This window comes from Gavialis gangeticus, unplaced genomic scaffold, assembly GCF_001723915.1.
Source record: "Gavialis gangeticus isolate Ggan-Ray unplaced genomic scaffold, GavGan_comp1, whole genome shotgun sequence".
In the NCBI taxonomy this organism is placed as follows: Eukaryota; Metazoa; Chordata; order Crocodylia; family Gavialidae; genus Gavialis; species Gavialis gangeticus.
This window is the reverse complement of record NW_017729022.1, coordinates 97,132,704-97,154,226: the sequence shown is the minus strand read 5'-3', so window position 1 is coordinate 97,154,226 and position 21,523 is coordinate 97,132,704. Positions and strand designations below refer to the sequence as shown.

The 21,523-nt window shown below is 45.2% G+C and overlaps 1 protein-coding gene across 1 annotated transcript; it reads left to right on the top strand.

The window, feature by feature from the left end:
* The first annotated feature begins 4,299 nt into the window (after nt 1-4,299).
* Nucleotides 4,300-20,895, top strand: CMAS (cytidine monophosphate N-acetylneuraminic acid synthetase). Its single transcript, XM_019515665.1, has 8 exons — nt 4,300-4,660; nt 8,203-8,345; nt 8,557-8,712; nt 12,358-12,482; nt 16,152-16,246; nt 17,549-17,720; nt 19,240-19,390; nt 20,530-20,895. The coding sequence occupies exons 1-8, from the start codon at nt 4,350-4,352 to the stop codon at nt 20,742-20,744; spliced, it is 1,368 nt and encodes a 455-aa protein (XP_019371210.1). The 5' UTR covers nt 4,300-4,349; the 3' UTR covers nt 20,745-20,895.
* The last annotated feature ends 628 nt before the right edge of the window (nt 20,896-21,523 follow it).

Sequence of the window (21,523 nt, the reverse complement as noted above, 5' to 3'; positions counted from 1 at the left end):
AGGCTATTGTGGGGCAGGGGTGGGTGCTGATGGGTGCAGGGGGTCCCATGCATACCCCACCATACCCACAAATCCTCCCCTACAAACCCCACAACCATACCCTCCCCCACACATTATTACATACCCCACAAACACTGGACCCACTCTCACTCTCCACAAACCCCACACCCCCCTCATTTTGAGCTATTATGCAATCACCTCTATATACACACTGCACAAATGCACACAAATCTGAACAAAAATATTTTTAAAAATAAAATTAAGATGCTATTGTGGATGTTTGATTTTTAGTATACAATTCAGGTTTTTTTCGTTTCAAGATGGGAACCCCTCTTCCCAAATGGAGTACTTCCAGGATGAGGGGGGGGACTTATGGTGGCAAAGGTCAGGGGTTAGGGGGTGGGACTTCCACCACCAAGACAGTGACCAGAGGCAAGGCATCTCTCAAGGGGCAGGCTACTCTTGCAGCCCTTGACAGCTCGCTAAAACTCATTAAGCAGCCCTCCAGCCAAAATAATTGCACACCTGTGAAGTAGTACCTACCACATTGTTTCAAAAGACAATGTTTCATGCACACAGTAGGGAATAGACCTAGGAACTAATATGGATCAGCACCACCACCAAAGTGCCATTTACTTAGTCTTAGAAAATTAACTGCAAAAAACTAAAAAAAATCAGTTTTTTAATTTTTTCCCCAAGGATACTCAACTATAGCCCAATCAAATTATTCTGATAAAAAGGAAATTTGTTTGCTATGGGATCATCATGCACTCGAGTGAGTACTCTCTGTATCTGCTAAAATTGATAACAAATTCCATTTTTGCCTGCTTCTCACATTTGGCATGAGTGATGCTTTTGAATACAGTTACACCAGATGACAAAGCTAACCTCTTTAACAACAACTTTGCCTCCATTTTTCTGAGCAGGGACTGGGGCATCCCTCCCACTGGGATCCCCTATGGACCCAGGGGCGGCGCAGCCAGGCCCAGGGTCAGTGAGGACCTAGTCAGGGAACTTCTGGTGGGACTGGACATGTTCAAATCAGCAGGTCCTGACGATCTCCACCCCAGAGTGCTGAGGGAATTGGCAGAGGTCATTGCAGGACCCCTGGCACGGCTTTACAAGCACTCATGGTACTCTGGCGAGGTGCCGGAGGACTGGAAATGGCCAATGTGATCCCCATTTGCAAAAATGGGAGGAAGAAGGACCCAGGAAACTACAGGTCCATTAGTCTTACCTCGGTCCTAGGGAAGCTCTTTCAGAAAATTATCCAGGAGCACATCTGTGAGAGACCAGCAGATGGGATCATGTTTAGGGGCAACCAACATGAGTTCATTCGAGGCAGGTCCTGTCAGACCAACCTGGTGGCCTTCTATGACCAGGTCACAAAATCCTTGGACACAGGTGTCACGGTGAACGTAGTCTTTCTGGACTTTAGGAAGGCCTTCGACACTGTCTCTCACCCCATTCTCATTAAGAAATTAGGCGACTGTGGCGCTGATGCCTACGCAGTCAGATGGGTTGCAAATTGGCTGGAGGGCCACACCCAGAGAGTGGTGGTGGATGAGTCTTTTTCGACCTGGAGGGATGTGGGCAGTGGGGTCCTCCAGGGCTCGGTCCTCAGGCCCGCACCGTTCAACATCTTCATCAGCCACTTGGATGAGGGGGTGAAAAGCACATTGTTCAAATTCGCGGATGATGCTAAGATGTGGGGAGAAGTGGGCACGCTGGAGGAGAGGGATAGGCTACACCTAGATCTGGACAGGTTACAGCAGTGGGCGGATGAGAACAGGATGGGTTTCAATACTGACAAGTGCAGGATATTGCACCTGGGGAAGAAGAACCAGCAGCATACCTACAGGCTGGGGAGCTCCCTTCTTGTCAACACAGAGGCAGAAAATGATCTTGGTGTCATTATTGATTCCAAAATGAATATGGGCCACCAATCTGGGGACATGGTCAGGAAGGCTAACAACACCTTGTCATGCATTCGGATGCAACACGAGCAGGTCCAAGGAGGCGATCCTCCCCCTCTATGCAACACTGGTCAGGCCGCAGTTGGAGTACTGCATCCAGTTCTGGGCGCTGCACTTCAGGAGGGATGTGGCCAGCATTAAGAAGGTCCAGAGGAGGGCCACTCGCATGGTCAGGGGGCAGCAAGGCAGGCCCTATGTGGGGAGGCTACAGGACCCGAACCTGTTCAGCCTCCACAAGAAAAGGCTGAGGGGGGATCTGGTGGCCGTCTACAAACTGGCCAAGGGGGACCAGCAGGCAACGGGAGAGTCCCTCTTCCCTCGAGCACTACCAGGAGTAACAAGGAATAATGGCCATAAGTTGACTGAGAGTAGATTCAGGCTAGATATCAGGAGGCTCTACTTCACAGTCAGGGCGGCTAGGAGCTGGTACCAACTTCCAAGGGAAGTGATGTTCACTCCTACCCTGGGGGTCTTCAAAAGAAGGATGGATAATCATGTAGCTGGGGTCATTTGACCCCAGCATTCTTTCCTGCCCATGGCAGGGGATCGGACTTGATGATCTATTTAGGTCCCTTCCAACCCTACCAACTATGAAACTATGAACTATATGACAACTCAAAATTAAGTGCAGTGCAACAAGACGATGACCATATGGAACTGCATCCCCAAGTTACCAGTTTCAGTCTCACCCAGAAGGACTGATAACAGTTCTGCAAGATGCCACCACATAACTGTTACCCTGTCCTATATGTGATGTAAGTTAATGATTTTAGCTGTCTTCCTATTGTACATGCGTCTTCACAACAAACAGCATCACAATGGGCATTGTGCCTAAGGCTCAGTCTAGAAGCTAAGAAATGAATAGATATGGTAAATGAATTTCTCTGTTATTGTTAACAGGAGTCTCTCTAGCACCGCAGTGGGATAACTGGGGAGAAGCTCTGGGCTCCTATCTTTGCTGTACCTGCACTATAGTAGAAGACTCCTGTATGGGAGATCCCACACATCATGAGCACTAAAATACACTAAAATAAAATAAGATGTGTTCAGTAAATAAGGGAAAATAAACTAATTTTTATCTGTTAATGCAACTTAGGAAATGGAACAAAGAGGAAAACTACATCCTGCAGCCAGCAGTCATGGAACACAGCAAGGGAGGGTGGGAACATCTAGTTTAACTTGTAAGGACTCAATGCCTCAGGGACAAAGACTTCATTTGACTGAGGGAAGGGTTTCTCAGGGTGATATCTTTTAGAGGACCAACTGTATAGCTGAGTAGCTAGGCAAGCTTTCCTGTGCAAGACACTCTTCATCAGGTCCTAATATAGACTGCTGGATACACAGGATCAGAAAATCATTCCTGTGTGCAGAGATTGCCCTCTGCTGGAGTTCAGAGCAAATGGCCTAAAAAGGAATGCACTGCTTTTGAAAGCTTGTCTATTTCCAAGCAGAGAGAGGTAGTTAGCTGTGTTTGAGTCACAATCAGAGTCACAGAGTAGGGCTGGAAGGGACCTCCAGAGGTCATCTAATCCAACCTCCTGCCTGAGGCAGAATCAGCCTCTATCCAAATCATAATCCAAACTCTACGTTAGTCTGGAGACAGAAGGCAGGATAGAGATGCACCTTTATAGATTAAATAGGATCTATATATAGAGAGAGCTCAAGCTTTCGTGAACCCAAATTCACTTCATCAGATGCCAAGAAAGCACAGTATAGCACAGAGTATAAGGTGGGGTCTATCTCAACCAGGAAGCAGGTAAAATAGAAGACATCATCCTCCTAAAGCCTGCCTCCTGCCCATTTCCTGGACCATCGAGGCCACAACATTCTTCCAAGTCTCCCCGAAGCAGTAAAGCCAGAGGGGACGAGTGAGGTTAGGACTCACGTGGGCAGGACAGAAAAGACGCGCACAGAGCAACATCTGTTTTCAGGGGCACAAGGTTGTATCATCTGTTGTCACGGGCCACAGCCAGGTCCTTTTTGCCCAAAACATGTTTTTTTAAAACATCATACACCAGTTGTACTGTCAGAACTGGGCAGTAGCAGAGCAACTGCTTCTGGGTGGCTCTGCGAGCACCAGGCTCCAAGGAAGGGGCTGCTGTTAAAAAGCAAGGCAAGGAGAGTGCGCCTGTGTCCAGAACATCCCCTCCTCACAGGTGACCGCCCTCCCTCAGGACCGGGCAGTCCTTATGCACATGCGCACACGGCTCCTCCCACGTCCTCTCTCGCTACAGCTGAACTCCATTTCCCAGCATGCCTTCGGCACCGCCCGGTGTGGAGGGCGGGGGCGAGGCAGACCCTTTGGGCGCGTGCGCACACGCCTCCACTACTATTCCCCGCCCGCCACAGCTGCAGTCGCAAGACTCCATTTCAATGGCTGCATTGCCGGCAGCCATGGAGGGAGCGGGGTCGCACGTGGCAGTGGACGGCGCGCTGGGCCGAGGTGTCTGCAGGGACAGCATGGAGCCTTCCGCCACCTGCTCCTGCAACTGCCCCTGTTTCTGCAGCTGCCCGTGCTCCCCGCTGGGTGTGGAAGCGGGGAAGCCGGTGCGACATATGGCCGCGCTGGTGCTGGCCCGGGGCGGCAGCAAAGGGATCCCGCTGAAAAACATCAAACCGCTGGCCGGCTTGCCCCTCCTGGGCTGGGTGCTGCGGGCTGCCGTCGACGCTAAGGTCTTCCAGAGGTGCGCGTGCGTGGAGCCCCCGAGCACCCCCTCCCTCATTAGCTGGCTGCGCACATGCGCAGAACCCGCAAATGGTTTCCCCAAGTTTTGCCCCTTTCTGCTCGTTAGCTGGGTATGCGCATGCGCGGAGCTCGCGAGCGCGCGCTCGCATCTTGCCTGATAACGGGGTGTGCACTGATGCACTTAGGTGGGCGAGTCCATTCTATCCATCCTATGGGGGAGGGCTGTGCTGGACATTCCATAGGGGGTTGGGCTGCTGGAGTGGTCTCTCCCACCCCACTAGCCAAGCCCCACGTTGCCAGGTGTACAATGATTAGCTTATCTGTATAATAATTTCAACCCTTGTACAATGTACAAAAAGTAATAGTTAAAGTGTTAAAAATGTACAGTGATTTTTGAGGCAGTTACTTGATGCAGCATATGCAAAACCTGAGTCATGCTCAGGGAGTCCTAACCCACATTTGGGTTAGTTGTCAGCACTTATGACTTTGTCTCGAAATAAAGAAATGCTTCAGCTTTGATCCAGTTCTTACTCTTACAGTGAGCAGTATAAAGTAAATAAGACTTATTTGCATACGTATTTACATATTTTTCAGTGTATGATAGATTTTCAGCAAATATGATCATTTTGAGCATCCAGTACAATCATTTCATATTAAAGACCTGGCAATGCTGCAGTCACTAGTCACAGCTTGTCAGACCCTTAGAGTACCTTGTGGCAGGGTTAGGGTCTCCATCCTGCCTGTTTGGCCTTTGCCACACACCACGTATGTTGTGCAGTACATGGGTGAATCAGGCAATAAATGTAGCCTGGTCACACGTGCAATGTAATTATCACACAGTTAGTGTGTATTGTGGTTGAATTGTGCAATAAATTTAGGCGGGCCATGTGCAATGTGATTTTCACATGAGTGGGGGATGCTCACGATAACGCCACTCATGTGACATAATTATCATATAGTTAATGAGTGTATCTGGAAGATGGCATAGTGCGTACCCTCAGCAAGGTTGCAGATGACACCAGGTTGGAGGGTGGAGTAGACGCGGTGGAGGATTCAGAGTGACCTAGAGAAATTGGAGGATTGGGCCAAAAGAAAGCTCATGAGGTCCTGCACTTAGGACAGAGCAACCCCATGCACTTATACTTTGTATAAATAATTAAATACCTACCGTGGTCTGGTGCGGAGGGTATTTAAGCCATGCCTACACCAAAGCACCAGCTTGCATCATGACATTCCTTGGCACATCCTCCATCCTGCCTGCTTTTGTATACGCTCTCCAAATTTGGAAATGAATCAGTTTAGATACTCCAGGTCATTGCTAGTGGCTGCTTTCAAGCACACCAGAGATTAACGTCTCAAGAGTAGTCAGCAAGATGCCTCAAAACAGCCTGTCTGGCATAGTTTGGAAGCATGTCGGTGAGAGGAATGTGTTTGGGGACATCCCATGTAGATCACACCACCTGCTGTGGGTACTTGCTTGTGTAAAGGGTATGACCCCCAGCTTCAGGCTTCTGTTCTGATCTGGCCTTATTAGAGTTTGGGTTTTGACAAATGGGTATTCTCCAGTCAAGAAACTTTTAGTTGGGAAAATTCTGAACCAGGTCCAGTAGTGTCCATTGCTATGCCTGCTCTGGTTAGTTATATCAGGATGGTGGTTTCAACAGCTTGCTAGTTTCCAACCTGCTGGCTGTCTTCATACATAAGCCGCGTGGGTCGTCTTACTTTTATCTACAACATTTTGAGACAAAAATGTGATGTTTTCTAGTGTCGTTGCAATAATTTTAATGTGGAAGTATGTACACACAGTTTAAACTGACAGGGCTAGGTTTTGTGTGTTTAATTTGAGAGAAGTTGGGTTTTTTCCCCAAGTTTTAGTATCAATTAGGACTGCAAGACCACTCACATGGGTGTAACTTGTGACTGAGATCTACTATCATCATCCTTACTATATATATAAATCCCATGATGTCTGAGGTGGAAAAAATTACCAGAGTAATAACCAGAGCTGTGTGTACGGTGAGCAGTATTACACTGTATAGTGTGCTGTGATACTGATGGTAGCGGCCTTGCCCAGTCCATGAGTTTTGCAAACATTATGCACAGTACATAGATCCTTTTGCAAACATTCCTTATTCTTGCCACCCTGCTAGACCAGAATTGAAGTTTTTTTGTGCCAAAGCCTGTGCCATTGTCTGTTGGTTGACTAACCTTCACACTGGATACGGCCTGTTTGTTTTATTTCATTGCATTAGCTTTGTAAGCCATTTCTAACTAAAACTGTGCCAACAGATATGAATGGACTCTTATTTCAACATCTCCTTAGCCCCATGGGCTCTTACCAGGAGTCCTTAAATTATTAAATGATGACATAAAATAGAGTAGAAAATGGATTCTTAGCAGGGTTGTGTTCTTAAACCCATACATTCAAAATTGAGGGTTTATCTGTATATGGCAAAGCAGCTGCACAGGACTACTGAGACTTGCAGGTGTTTGCTGCTCTTTGATGTTACTTCTTTGATCAGCTATGTGACACTACTAATGAGATGCAGCTGATTGCAGGGACGACGCGTAGCTGGTGCATGAGGGTGCACGTACACCCCCTGAGAGTGGCAATGCACCCCCTACAGAAAGGTGCCACTGACAATGTCGGTGGCGCCTGCAGGCAGTTGCCACTTGCCACCCCACTGCCACCACTGCCGGTGGTGTCTGCAGGCAGTCTGCGATAGCCATTGGCTGCCGCCAACACTGCTGGCAGTGCCTGTAGGTGGTCGCCAACCCCTGGATAGCACTCAGCCCCGCTGCACTGCTGTCAGGGCCGGCGGTGTCTGCGGGAGCTCCACTCTTACTGCCACCGCGCTCCCACTGCCACTGTGCTCCCCCAGCTGCCAGGGGCATGTGCCATTCATGACTGATTGGAAAAGTGGCATCAAAGTTGCAGCAAACAGCTGAGTGACTGTTAATTCAGTAACCTGCTGTGAATGAGCAGGTTGTGACTCAACTTGGACATGTATGATCAAGGTTATACTGTACTCCTACCTGCATGGTACCTCAGGCAGCACATGGTATTAGATTGCAATGCAACTTGGCTTAAAAACCTGTTTTTGAATCCAGTAACTTTGTTGTATACAGTTGATCATAGTATTGCATTTTTTTAAAAAAAATATCATGCTGCGGGTAATAGCTTTTTGGTCAGTGAGCAAATCCTATCATCTTAATTTTTTTTCCAGGTGTAGTGCACTATTTAACAATGGTGATATTTAGGAGGGTGGTGGAGCCCCCCTGCTACTGATTGCCCAAAAGGCAAAACGTGTGGCCAAAATACGAGAGCAGAAATGACGCTGCTTGTTATGGGACGTCACTGTGCTTTCGGTAGATCAGGGAAAACATGTATTCTGTGGTTTTCTGCAGCGAATAGAATACTAGGACCCCTAGTCATGAGGAAAACTAATAATCATCTGGTTAACGTTATGGTGATGGAGCTGAAAAATAATGTTAATACTTACTCTTACGTTTATTTATTCTTTCTCTGTCTGCCAACAGTGTGTGGGTTTCCACAGATCATGATGAAATTGAGAATGTAGCAAAGCAGTTTGGTGCACAAGTTCATCGCAGAAGCTCTGAAGTATCTAAAGACTCTTCTAGTTCGCTGGAAACCATAGCAGAGTTTCTTCATCATCATCCAGGTATGTTAGTTTCTATTTGACTTAAGGCCCAAGGCTAAAAGGTGTTGAGTGCCCTTCATTTCTATTGAAATAACTGGGGAAGAGAGAAATAATTGTCTTTAGAACTGTGTACGTTTGTAAATATTGTTAACAAGCACATGAAAATATTTTATACACATTGAATATTTCATAAGAACAATTTTTTCACATTTTCTAATTTTTTCTTCTTTAGAGATTGATATCGTAGGAAATATTCAGGCAACGTCTCCCTGTTTACATCCCACTCATCTCATAAAAGTGGCAAGAATGATCCAAAAGGAAGGCTATGAGTCTGTCTTTTCTGTTGTGAAACGGTATCAGTTTAGATGGCATAAGAATAAAAACGGAGGTAATATTTTTAAATTTCTGGTTATTACCACACTTGATAAAGCTTCCAGTACAATAAATGTTACCTCTTTCTCATGTATGCTTAAAGTGACATTTAGATGCATAAACTTCATAGTCACAGAAATCAAATCACTTTCAGACCCTCTTTGAACACTGTTATTTTAATATTCATCTTTTGTCTCATCTTAATTTTGTTAGGATGACTTAAAGTTCAGAGTGTGAATATCATTAAGTAACCATGGTTAGGCTTAAATGCTAAGTTTGTTTCTTGCTAGATATTCAAGTGACATGTAGATATGACCATATAATCTTTTCTTTATAGGAAGGGGTTGGGGGGAAGAGAGAGATGTGTTCTTAGTATGTATTAGTGATTAACATTAATTAAATACTAGGGCAGGCGGAGTAGTTTTCTCTGAAGATGAATTAACAAATCAAAATAAACCCTAGGCTTGTTTATAGCAAAAGAAGGTAAAGACTAACTTGTTTAAAGCTATAAATTACCTCATCTTCATTAGGATTTTTTATATTAGTTTTCATGTATTGACTAACATGAATGAAGATGTATTTTTAATTGGCCTCCTGGTTACCATAGCTAACACTGAATGGAGAGAAACTGAATCAACTTTTTGTAAAAGAGGTTCTTCCATTTGAGGGTGGCACATGTTGATGAATTAGGACATTGGATGCTTACACAATCAGTGCCTGTATTGGGCTCATTCTGTGACTAGAAGACATTGGTCTCCATGGAGACTAATTTGGTGTCTTTTGCACCACTAGGGGCACTTTTCCAAGTGTTCTGACACTTTCTGATTAGAACATGTTGTAGCACACTCAGTCCAGCGTGCTGCACAGTCAGTCTCATGTGTTCAGCATCCTGCATTTCAAAATGGCAATGGGGGCGCTTTAACTAAAGCTTGTTCAACAAGCTTGTTCCCTGGCCAAAGCTTGTTCCCCAACTTTAGGTAAAGCGCCCACGCCACCATTTTGAAATGCAGGATACTGAATATATGAGATGATGCAGGTGTTTTAATTAGAGTGGCTCTTGAGAGCATGTGTATAGGGGTAGTAAGATATTGCTAAAATATCCCCATTCTTCTGCAACCTCAGAATCTGGACATTGTCACCATTATTGCATGCTTAATACATATTTTCAGACCTTTGAATCTAAAATGTTAGCTATGTTGTGAAGTTCCAGTTCTGCAGGGAGGTGAGCACTCCTAACTAGGGACCTACGTAATTTGTGGTTTTGCAGATTTCATGGAAACTCCAAAATCTGGGATTGTCCACAAAAATAAATAAAATGATGGCTTCTCAGCAGGAGCCGGTGGTCCTTGCTACCAGGAGGAGAAGTTGCTGGCTGGTAGGGCAGCATGAAGGGCAGCAGACAAAATGGCAGCTGCCCCCTTGTCCCTCCTCACCCTGCCAGGGCCTCTCTGCCAATTAGCGCCAAGGGGTAGGGCCTCTCTGTGAATCAGTGCTGAGGGGTAGGGCTGCTGTGAAATGCCCCCAAGATTGGCCCTGTGTGCCAAGAACAGGCCATGAAAAACCCTTTGTCTCACCACAATTTAGGTAGGTCCTTATTCATAACCTTCGTTGCGTCTGGTGGGAGTCACGGATGTTCAAAATCCTTCTAGAGCAGGGTCATCCTAAAACTATAGGCCTGTGATCCAATAAAATATTATAGAAAGAAAACAGGAAAGTTGAAATCATGGACTGAATTTTACAATTCTGTACATCGTATTTTAGATAGCCAGGAGACTCAGGGCTGTACCAGGTAGAGATCAGGAGTTGTCAGCCCTACTTGATTTACTGGACATGTGTAAAGGGATAAATCTAGCCTAGGTGTGACGTGGAGCCAGTGCATGTATCGCAACTCCATGTGTGTTAGATATTCAGTACCTGCTCTAATAACCAATGTCCCTTTGGCTTACCAAGTGTGGAAAAATAAGCTTCAGGTTCTAACCAAAACATTTCTTAAAGGATTTGAATGCTGAAGAATGAGCTTAGGTATAACCAGAAAATCCTTTCGTTAAAAGGAATATTTAAAGAAGGAGAGAGAGAATTCACCAGTGTCTGCAACTTAAAGGGCAGGAAAAACTGCTTTTCAGGAATATGGTGTTTCTGATAGTGGCTGCTTACAAGAATAGTTTGCAGTTAAAATACAGGGCTCTTTCCACTTAGCCTTAAAACACTGAGAACAGACAAATGTTACTTCTCTTCCTAGGTGTTTATATTTTTCCTCTTTTGCATTACATTACCTAGTTTAACCTATTATGACCCAAGGATTATCATTTATAAGCCCTACTAGATGTGTCCTAGTAAGTAGTTACTGACTTTTTTAAGTTCAGATGTTCTCAGGGTTCAGTGCTGCTGATAGTGACTTCATTCTGTGCATGCCTGTTTTGCACAATGCATAGACCTGCCCCCTCCTTCTGCAAACATCTTCATCCTTGATCAATCATATTTCTGCCATGTCAGTACTGCTGTGCACAAAGCTGTTTCCTGGAGCACGGTGCTCCAGCAAATTTCCCCTTATACTCCTGTAGCTTACTTGTGGGTCTCTAGGACCTCAGGTATGGTGCTAGCCACTGTGCGTGATCACTGAATGTCACTAAACAGAGCCTCCAGTTGCCAAATCAGTTTCTGCTTCCCACTCTGTTGGGAGTACAACCAACCTGGCACTTAGCCTGCTCAGTTATTTCTGCATTTGGATGGATAGTGATTTCTAACCACTGTAAATGCATGCCTCTTAGTTCTCCTATTAAATATTAAAGCTGTTTGGCTGGATTCGTTCATAGGAATTCTTCATAAGAATTTTTGTAAGAAGGGCTCTTCTCTTATATGTTTGCTTGGTATTTTCCTACAGAATAGTCTTCCTACTCAAGCCCCCAACCTCATTTCTTTTTTCTCATGTGGGAAGTGCTAGAATGATGCATCTCTGCCTTGTCCTCAGGCCTTTAGTGCAAGTAGTAGTTTACTCTGTCATGTATCCCAAACAGCCAGTTCTGCTCTTAGATGAACTCTGGTCATATTAGCTGCTGTAGTTAGTCACTATGGACTTGTGTTAGGCTCCAGGGATCTCTAGTGGAGATACTGTATTATGCCCCTCTTTGGCTTTCCAGTTTTGAAAATTGGAGGTGTCTTTAGACACTGTTGCTTTTAAAGATATGCAGAGTTGATATTTTCACTCCTACCTCCTTCCCTTTGGATGGTTAGGGGAAAACATCTCTACCACGTATCAAAGAGGGCACTAGGGGAAAGAACAATCTTTCACAGAGGCAAGGGCTGTCTGTCAGGACCTGGTGAGTTCATTGGAAGGGAAGGAGTGACAGAACAACTTTTCATCTGAAGACTTCTGGGAGAAATGTATTCTCTGTAAGCTGGAATTAGACTTTTTCAGCTTCCTGTGCAAGAAATACAAGTTATTCCTCCATCTCATGATCCCATGTTTCTAAGGAAGAATGGGCAGTGCAGTGATTCTCAAAAAAAATCTGTGCTTTCTAAGACAGTGATCAAAGTAGCCTGTGGCACAGTTATGTCCTTAATTTCACAGAGCAGATTATTTGAACTAAGAAGTGACTTTGAACAAGTATTTATTTTTTTCCCTTTGTGAATGACTTTTTTTATTTGTTTTCCTTATGTGAAGTTTTGGAACCTGACAATGTGAATCCAGCAAAGCGCTGCCGGCGGCAGGATTGGTCAGGAGAGCTATATGAAAATGGGTCATTCTACTTTGCTACAAGACAAATAATTGAGAGTGGTTGCTTACAGGTTGGTGCTTCTGTTTTCCTGTAATGCATCTTGTACCCTTTGGCTTTAGCAACTGTACATGCATTTGACTGGATTATGTAATAAAAATCAATGTCCAGTAGCAAAGGTTTAAACTCCAGTGTGAAGTGACTCATTCTATATAACAATTATTGTTTAATCCTCTGGCATTAGCTAGAGCATGCTTATAATGTCCTTCACATGGAATTTTCATAAGCAACACAGAATATAAAGGGTACAAGGGCTCACTCTGGGACCCTGGGGCAGCCTCCCTTAACATTAATATAGCCCCATCAAGGCTCGGCAGGGAAGAAAAAAGGAAGGTACCCATAGGAGCTAGTGGGGGCAGGAGTCATGTGGCCAACAGAGGGGCACATAGATCGAATGAGTATCACACAACCTTCTCAGATTTCCTAGTTTAAAATATCCTTGTCTATTGTGCCAGTCTCAGTCACAGAAGGCCACCCCCCCCAGTAGGGGTCTAGTTCATTAACACTTTTAAAGTGCTGTGTAAGCACAAAATATTTCTAGGACATCAGGAATCAAAATCACTTTACTTTCTTTCAAACAAAGTAGATATGTTTTCCATGCTGTGGTGGTGTGTCCTACTGTTATGAAGTCACCAGTGGGTGTAGAACTGTTGTGTCTCCTATATATTAACATTAACTCCCAGTGTGAAAGATGGATCAAAAAGGAGATGATCTGTCATGATCTCCAAAGAAACAGTTGTAGCTTGTAGCCAGATTGCACACATTAGGAATATTCTAAGGATGGCTCTGGAGGAACTGGATCCAGGTTCCTTAATTGGGTTCCTTTGCCTGCAGGTTAACCTGACAAAGAATCCAGGCTATCCTGTGTAACTTTCTTATCTTCATGTCAATGCTATGCTGTTACTGTGAAAGGTACAGAAGAAGCAATCCAGTGTGAAAGAGGGCTATGGCTTTCACTAAAGAGGTAGTCAACCATGCTTGCTACCACTATCTGTTTGCTGCCATAGCCTTGTGGCACTATCAGAGTTTTTTTAAAAAATCCACCTTTTCTTGAAGTAAAAACAAAATTGCCAAGTTTATTATCTTTTCTTTCCAGTTGTTTGAGGATAAAGGCTCAGTCTGTGCACCTTCTTAGTTTGGCCCAATTTCAACTCTGTCAGTACATTCCTAACATACTTGTACAGTGACTGATTTAAAGGGCATGTTTTATGTGAACTCTGTTGGAAACTCTGTAATAATAACAAAGTACCAAATGATTTTTCAGAAGAGTACAGCGAACACTCTTTTGAGCACAACATTCAATTTTAGGGTGCCTTATGTTATAGAAAATGAGCATATTTTTCAGACTCAGTACACCCCCTGAGGTAGGTCAGTATTCATTCCATGCTCCCATGTTAGAGTTGGAGAAATCTAGGTACAAAGAGACTAAGGTTCAATTAGCTAAAGGTGTTTAGGGACCTAATCCCCATTAATTTTGGTAGGGTTGGCCCTAAAGATGTGGACTCCAGGCCTTCCCGCGTCATTTCAAAAAGGGCAACAGCTAATATTCTAATTTATTTATTTTTTTAATTCCCCTTTTGAAAGGGGTTCAAGTGCTCTTTGTCCACATGCTGAAGTTACTTCCTCCTTGTGCAAAAAGATAGCCAGAAAGAGAGCCTGGAATTCCCAAGTTAAAAAAAGTCTATCCTACCATTTAAGCTGATGCAGTTATACTGAAATGGGTTTTAAATATGCTCCTGGCAATTTTTCTGCACGAAGAGACTTAATGGAATCAACATTGTTTAATCTCATAGATCGCCTTTCTCATGCTTTTGGTGATTTTGGTCCGACCATTAGCCTAAAGAAGACAATAGTTGTGGAGCAACAAGTTGACCACCCTCCCAAATCTAGAATAAATGATGAAAGCCTGGAAGTGGTTGAAAAATTCACTTACTTGGTACTGTCTTGCAAATCTTGGCTTGGAAGCCAAAATTAATGCTTGCATTGGAAAGGCAAGCAACACCATGGCTAAACTTCAAAAGGGAGTTTGGAAAAACAGAGTGTTCACTCTGTCTACAAAGATGTCTTTCTACAGCGCTTGAGTACTCACCTCTCTATTTTATGGCAGTGAAACTTGAACTCCTTATGCCAAAGAAAAAAGAAAACAGAAGAGTTTCTATCTTCGATGTCCTCGCTGTATCCTGGGCATAACATGGCATGACAGAATCTTCAACTCCACTCTTCTGGAATGGGCCAAGATACCCAGTATGTTTGTGCTTCTGAGCCAGAGACTCCTTTGTTGGTTATGGCATGTGAACTGTATGAGCGATGACTGAATCCCCAAGGACATAGTTGATGGTGAGCTGGCCACTGGCAAATGTCAACTTGGACAGTCCAAACTGCATTGTGTTGATGTCTGGAAGAAAAACCTTCATGAGCTGTGCATCAATGGCCAATGCTTGGAATCAATCACTTAGGACCATTGTGAGTGGAAAGCTGCTGTGAAGCAGGGCTTATGTCACTTTGAGATGAAGAGGGTCAATGCTGAGCTAGAGAAGAGGCGTTAAAGGCAGATGAGAAAACAGTACTTGGCATGCCAGTGCAAGCTCAACTGAGTTTGTATGTGCAACTTGCCGAAGGGTCTGCCTGTCATGCATTGGACTCCTCAGCCACTCAAGAAACTGTGGTGGTACCCAGTAACCTACCAAAGGTGCAGTCCCCATGGTCTCTTGAGACTGCTGGTTGCCAGTAATGAATAAAGTGACTGCAGAATTCAACATGTCTGTGATGTGCTTTTCCAAGGGTGCGGAAAATACAGCCCGTGATCCAGATCTGGCCCACCAAGGAACTCCATCCAGCCCACAGCAGGTCCCTCGGCCCCACCTGGCCCAGGCGTGGGGGGAAGGCTGGGCCATGGCACGTGCAGCTGGTCCCACCCCACCAGGGTGCACAGTGGGGCTGAGGCAGTGCAGTGGCTGGACTTAGCTTCCTTATGGCTGCCACGGCCAGACCCAGACCCTTTGCTTGAACCCCCCCGCCTGTCCACCCCACACCCACTGCTGAGGGTGCAGGATGGAGCAATGGGTGGACAGATGGACAGGTGGGCAGAGTCTCCGTGGAGCCCAGGCCAGGACTGGAACAAACAGGGCACATTCGCCAGGTGGAAGGAGTTGGGGTGGGTGGGCAGGGCGTAGCGTCCAGGAGCAGGATGGGCAGCCAGGGCCAGGGCTGGGATTGCGGGGCAGTGAATGTGAAGCCCAAGGCACAGCCACAATATGGCCTCTGCACATCCCTGTCACAGGCACTGATTCCATGAGTAGGAGTGTGCAGGGCGTGGATTGTGGCTCTGCCTGGGGCCCTAACCCCAAGCTGTCACTGCCCAGCAATTGGCCCCAGCTTGGCCCCTACCCATCCTGCTCCTGCCCATCCCTACCCTCCCACGTCCCCGTCCTATCTTCCCAACTGAGCGTGCACTGGCCACAGGGGTCTCAAGCCAGTCTCCATGGAGACCCTGCCCATCTGCTCTTTCTGGCATCTTCAGTGGTGGCCGCAGGCTGGACAAGCCCAGGCTGGACAAGATCAATTGCTTCTGCCACACCGGGTTAGTACCTCTCCTTCCTACAACAGCTCACAAAAAACATTGTTGTATTAGTTTTTGAAATAAAGTATGGAAAACAAAATAATGAGATTTAATTTTATTTAGGCTGGGAAAATGGACTACTTTGAAATGGGTGCCGAGCTCAGTGTGGACATAGATGTTGACATCGATTGGCCTATTGCGGAACAGAGAGTGATGAGGTAAAAAGGGAGGTTTGTGTTGCTATGAACAGAATTTAGAACAGTGTTTTATTATTATAATGCTGGTTTTTTTAAGTAAGTTGCCTAATTTAAAGATACTTGACCAGTGCTTTCTCTCTTTCTTATCTCCACACATCTTATATCTGAGAGCAGCTGAACTGGTGCCACCCTCTGTTCTAAAATTTTAATCATTGGTTGAAAGTCCTCCCAGTGGCACCTGCTTGTCCTGTACTCTGCTGTTGTGTCACAGTCGCTGCTCTCCGTAGCCCACAGCTCTACCCCAGCAGGGATGTGAGGGCAGTGCGGGCACCCTGAAGGGAGCAGCGGTGGCAGCAGCTGGGCCATGGCATGAGGTAGAGCTGCAGCCCAGCAAGTGGTTGGCGGTGGGCGGAGGTGAGGACAGCTCGGCCTTCCACATTTGTTACTCCTTGAGCTGCTGGCAGTGCAGCAGGTGCAGGGGTCTCAGTGGCAGTGGTAGCAAAGAGTCACGATGCCCCACTCTGCCCTCCTGTGCTGGGTCCCACCTGCTGGGCCATGGAGGTCTGAAATGGCCCATGTTGGTCTGAAATGGGTGCAGCCCCATACCTGCTGTGGGTGCACAAATATGGGGGGTCACATGCCCCCCATGACCCATACACACACTTCCCACCCCACACGTTGGGAGGCTGGTGGCAGGGGCCAGTGAGTCAGGAGTGAAGGGCACCAGCAGAGCTTGGGGGGCTGTGGTTTGTGATTGAGGGGCACCAGCAGGTCCAGGGGGCTGTTTTCTACTTAAACTATTCACTGGGTCAGGACTGGCTATTGATGTTTGGTCCTGGTTCAAAAAAGGTTAAGAGGCACTGATGTAGGTGTAGCAGTTACAATGTAATAGTTTCTGTGGGTACCATTTGTTCTCAGTGTACCCACTACATCTGTCTGTACCTTTTGACAAGGGTGGCCAGCTTGTGGCACGTAGATTGGGAAGGGGCCAGGCAGCACAGCAGCAGATGGGGCAGGTAGCAGAAGGCAGAGCAGCAGATGGGGCAGGGCAAGATTTTAAAACAAGAATAAAAAGGACAATATGTACAAATTTGTGGCAGAGCCGCATTTATTAATACAATTATTTGTTTTGAGAAAATGAATTCATTCAGATTGTGAATGGGGTATATTTTAAAAGCTGACAAGATGGGGAATCTTCCTTTTTGTAAAAGCAAGCAAGAATCATAAAACTGATTCCTTGGCTTTAAATATCACAATGATATTAATGAGTTCCATTTTATCTTTTAAGTCTTCCATCCTGAAAATGATAGCTTCTTTGTCTAGATATGGCTATTTTGGTAAAGAGGCTCTACACAAGGTGAAATGGCTGGTTTGCGTTGTTGATGGATGCCTCACAGATGGTCACGTTTATGTGTCAGAAGATCAGAAAGAAATGATTTCTTATAACTTTAAAGATGCTGTTGGGATCGAGTTATTACGGGAAAGAGGAGTTAAGGTGAGCATCCTTTCTGGAATGAGAGATTTTGTGTCTCATCTACCTTCCACACTAAAACCTTCTTAAATTTCATTGTTGAGTGGGAGCTGAACAATTCTAACAAATTGTGATTAGGTCACTCTAGCTCAATACACTGAGGTGTCATGAATGCTAGGTCAGCTAATTGTAATGTGTGGTGAACTTATGATCTCAGTTCCCTATAGAAAATGAACGTGGTTTTGAACACTTTCTAGATCTCACTCATAGAAGCTTTGGCATTTGCTCAGTGGATCCCAAAAGAAAGTGGGAAAGAATTTGTATGATGTCCTGCTGTCATAACTGGTGGTGCCTGGGCTGCTGGCCTAAAGCATGCCTTGGGCAGCAGTCCACTCTCAGTATTTATACAGCTCCTGCTTACTTCATATAAGTACCTCACAGACTTTAATACCTTTGTTTTCTCAATAGCTTTGTAAGGTGGAGAAGTACAGTTATTTGTGGGTTACAGACAAGGAAATTGAGGCACAGGAGATTAACTGACTTCCCGAAGTCACCCGAGATATGCGGAGCATTTGAGATTAGGGATCTTGCAGATGCTGCTACATAGCAACATCTTTGAGGTGCTGTACCTGTTGGCAACCCAAGCTGAGTTGCCTAACCTGTGTGGGAGCCCATTGCCCTATCCTCTGCAGCTTACATTCAACAGGATCCAAACATAGCTTCAGACCCCTGGGGCTTTGAGTTTTCATCCTGTGCCCATAGTTTCTAGTACACAGTTTGTCTTGTATGGTGCACAGCTTCCGCTGCTTCCAAGCATGGACTGAGGGCTCAGTATTTAGTAGCAATTTACAGCCCAGCCTGGAAAGGAGAATTTTGCACTTAAAAGACCTTCTCCCCTATCCTTAATATTTGTAGTGGTTTTTACTTCTCTCTTAACCTCCTATGTGCTTTCAAAGGGAAATTGTACTTCTTAAGATTAACTTATTTTTCCCAGTATATTTGACACCCCTGGCATACATTGCTTTTTAAGAGGTAAATGAGAATCCCCGTTCTGAGAATTACAAGGAAACTTAGACTGATAATTTGCTCTTCTTTAATGACTAGAAAGGTGAGCTCTATAATAGGTTATTGCATTGGTGCTGAATCTTCCAGACCCGTGGGCAGAGTTGGTTCGTGAGTTGGATCCAGTGTAGAGTCAACACATAGGGTCAGTCAGCAGGCATGATCTGGCATGCCAGCCTGGTGTTATGCTCTGGATCCATCTGCAGAATGACCCCATGCGCCAGATCCAGCCATGGAGTGATTGCGTTCACTGGTGTGATCTGGCACTCAGAACGGTGTCATAGTTCCCAAAGGGTCATTGTATTGTAATCTCTTCAACTCTGGGGGTAAAAAGAAACACCAGCCATGCCGTACTGTTACTGGTACTTGCGAGATTTCCTAGAAACAATTTCAGTTGTGATTGTGTGTTTGTTTGTTTGTTTGTTTTGGTAACTCATTTTGTCTGTTTCTTTATGCAGTTTATTTTAACTTGGTTTAATAGGTACTGCTGATCTCTGAAAGGAACTGTTCAAAAACACTTTCAGCTATGAAGTTGAACTGTGATGTGGAAGTCAGTGTGAAGAATAAACTACAAGTTGTTGAAGACTGGAGGAAAAAAAAGCGTTTGTGCTGGAAAGAAGTAGCTTATTTAGGTTATTTTCTTTTGTTTTGCTTTCATTCAGGAAAAACATATACAGCCGTGTCTATGGCTAAATTGTCGAAACCCTCCGAATAGAATTGGAGGCTTCTAATGCGATTTGGAGAGATTAATGTGTCTCCTGATTTGATTCGGATTTAGAGATTCAGCCACCAAATCAAGCTGAATCTCCTCTGAATCGAATCAGTGACCGAAGCTTTGCACAGCCCCATGACATGGGTGTTTTTATGTCCATAACTCACTGGAATCTTATGTAGCACTTGTGCATATCAAATGGGTGAAGGCACAACTTATGTTTTGCACATTTACATGAGCCCATGAGATTGAAAAATAATGCTTTATATAGAGTATGCCTATTTCATTGTTTTGGGGCCCCATCCAAGATACTAATTGCCCTTGATTTCTACAGAATACCATTGGAAGTTGATTATTTTCTTTTGTTTTCATTATAATGAAACAGTATGTGGCATGCACAAATTTAACAGGATAATGATACTTTGCATTGTTCATCTTCAGAGCATTTGCTCCATGCTTAACAAGAAACATTCAGTGGGATTAAAATGCAAATCACAGCACAGATTTGTGAAACCATTTTAAGTATGTGCTTAGGTCCAGTTGATGTCAAAGCTTAAACAAGTGCTTAAATCCTTTGCTTACCAGGGATGGACTGCTGAATCCTAGGTCAATAAAAATTGCTTAGTGCAGGGGTATCAAACTCATCTGGCCCCACACTTGACCAGGAGCAACCCTCTGCCAAGCACTGCAACACCAGGTCCAGTACATGTGCAGCATGTGCCAGCTTCCAGGACTCACTGTACATGCAGGCCCTGGGACCTTCATAAAGCATGCACTCTGTACTAGCTCCCTGTGCCACATACAGAATATGCAGCAGGTCCAGTGCTTCATTCACCATGCATTGACCCATAACTTGCTGTGCATACAGTTACTAAGGCCAGCATAGGGTATGTACTGCTCACACCTGGACCTGGCGCTGCATATGGCATGGGCTTCATGCAACAGCCCAGACCACAACCCCATGATTCAGTTCCTTCGATTCCAGGGAAAATGCTTGTTTGTCTCAGTTACTCTTAGTTCATTGTGCATTTTCACATGTGTCTCCTCTCCCTCTGGTAGGAAATGAAGAGTCCGATGTGGAGTGCTTAAAGAAAGCTGGCACAAGTGGTGCTCCAGCGGATGCTTGCACAGCTGCACAACATGCTGTTGGCTTTATCTGTAAATGCAGTGGTGGTCGGGGTGCCATTCGTGAATTTGCAGAACACATACTTCTGCTAACAGAGAGAAGTGAATTCAGCAGGAAAGAAAATGAGGAACTAATAAAAAAACAATGAAGTCTCCCTGTCACCCTCTCCCCAAGCTTTATTCCTAACAATGATCTGCCTTTTTGCTTAACATTTCATTGGAGTTACCTTGTTGAAATTGGGTTCCTGTACTGGTTAAGTGCTTAAGAATAAGTGAATAATTATTTTAAAAGCCCTTTCAGCTCATTGGAAAGAGTATTGTACAAAATGTAAGGCAATGGAAAATCAGGTCTGGGATTTTTTTAGCCAACTTGTCATTTATTCTGCAAGAAAAAGTTCTTATATTCTTTTTACTATCCAAATATAGGGGAGCAGTGATTCTTTAACTGTTGGGTTTTATAATTGAAGACAGGCATGGCTGGTGAACGCTGAGGTGGTGGGCTGGATGGAGCATCCCACGGGAGTGTGGGGGTGTTCCCCATGCGCTTGGTAGCAGACATGGAAGTGGACTGGAAGTACTTCTGGTCCACTTCTGGGTCCACCACCAAGCATGCAGGGGATCCCCCTGCACCCTCCTCTGGCTCGGTGATTAGCTGCCAGGGGACTCTTAAGTGCCCCCCTAGACCCAGGAGGCACCAGTCGCTGAGCCTGGGGGCAGGGGAGTCCATCGTGTGCTCCATAGCAGACCTGGAAGTGGACCAGAAGTAGTTCTGGTCTACTTCTGGGTCTGCTGCTGAGCGTGTGGGGAATCTTTCCTCCATCTGCCCCACCATCTCAGCATTTGTGAGCCGTGCCTGGTACTTTGAGGTATGTAGCAAAAACATATACGGCTGTGTCTATGGCCGGATCATCAAATCTTTCCGAATTGA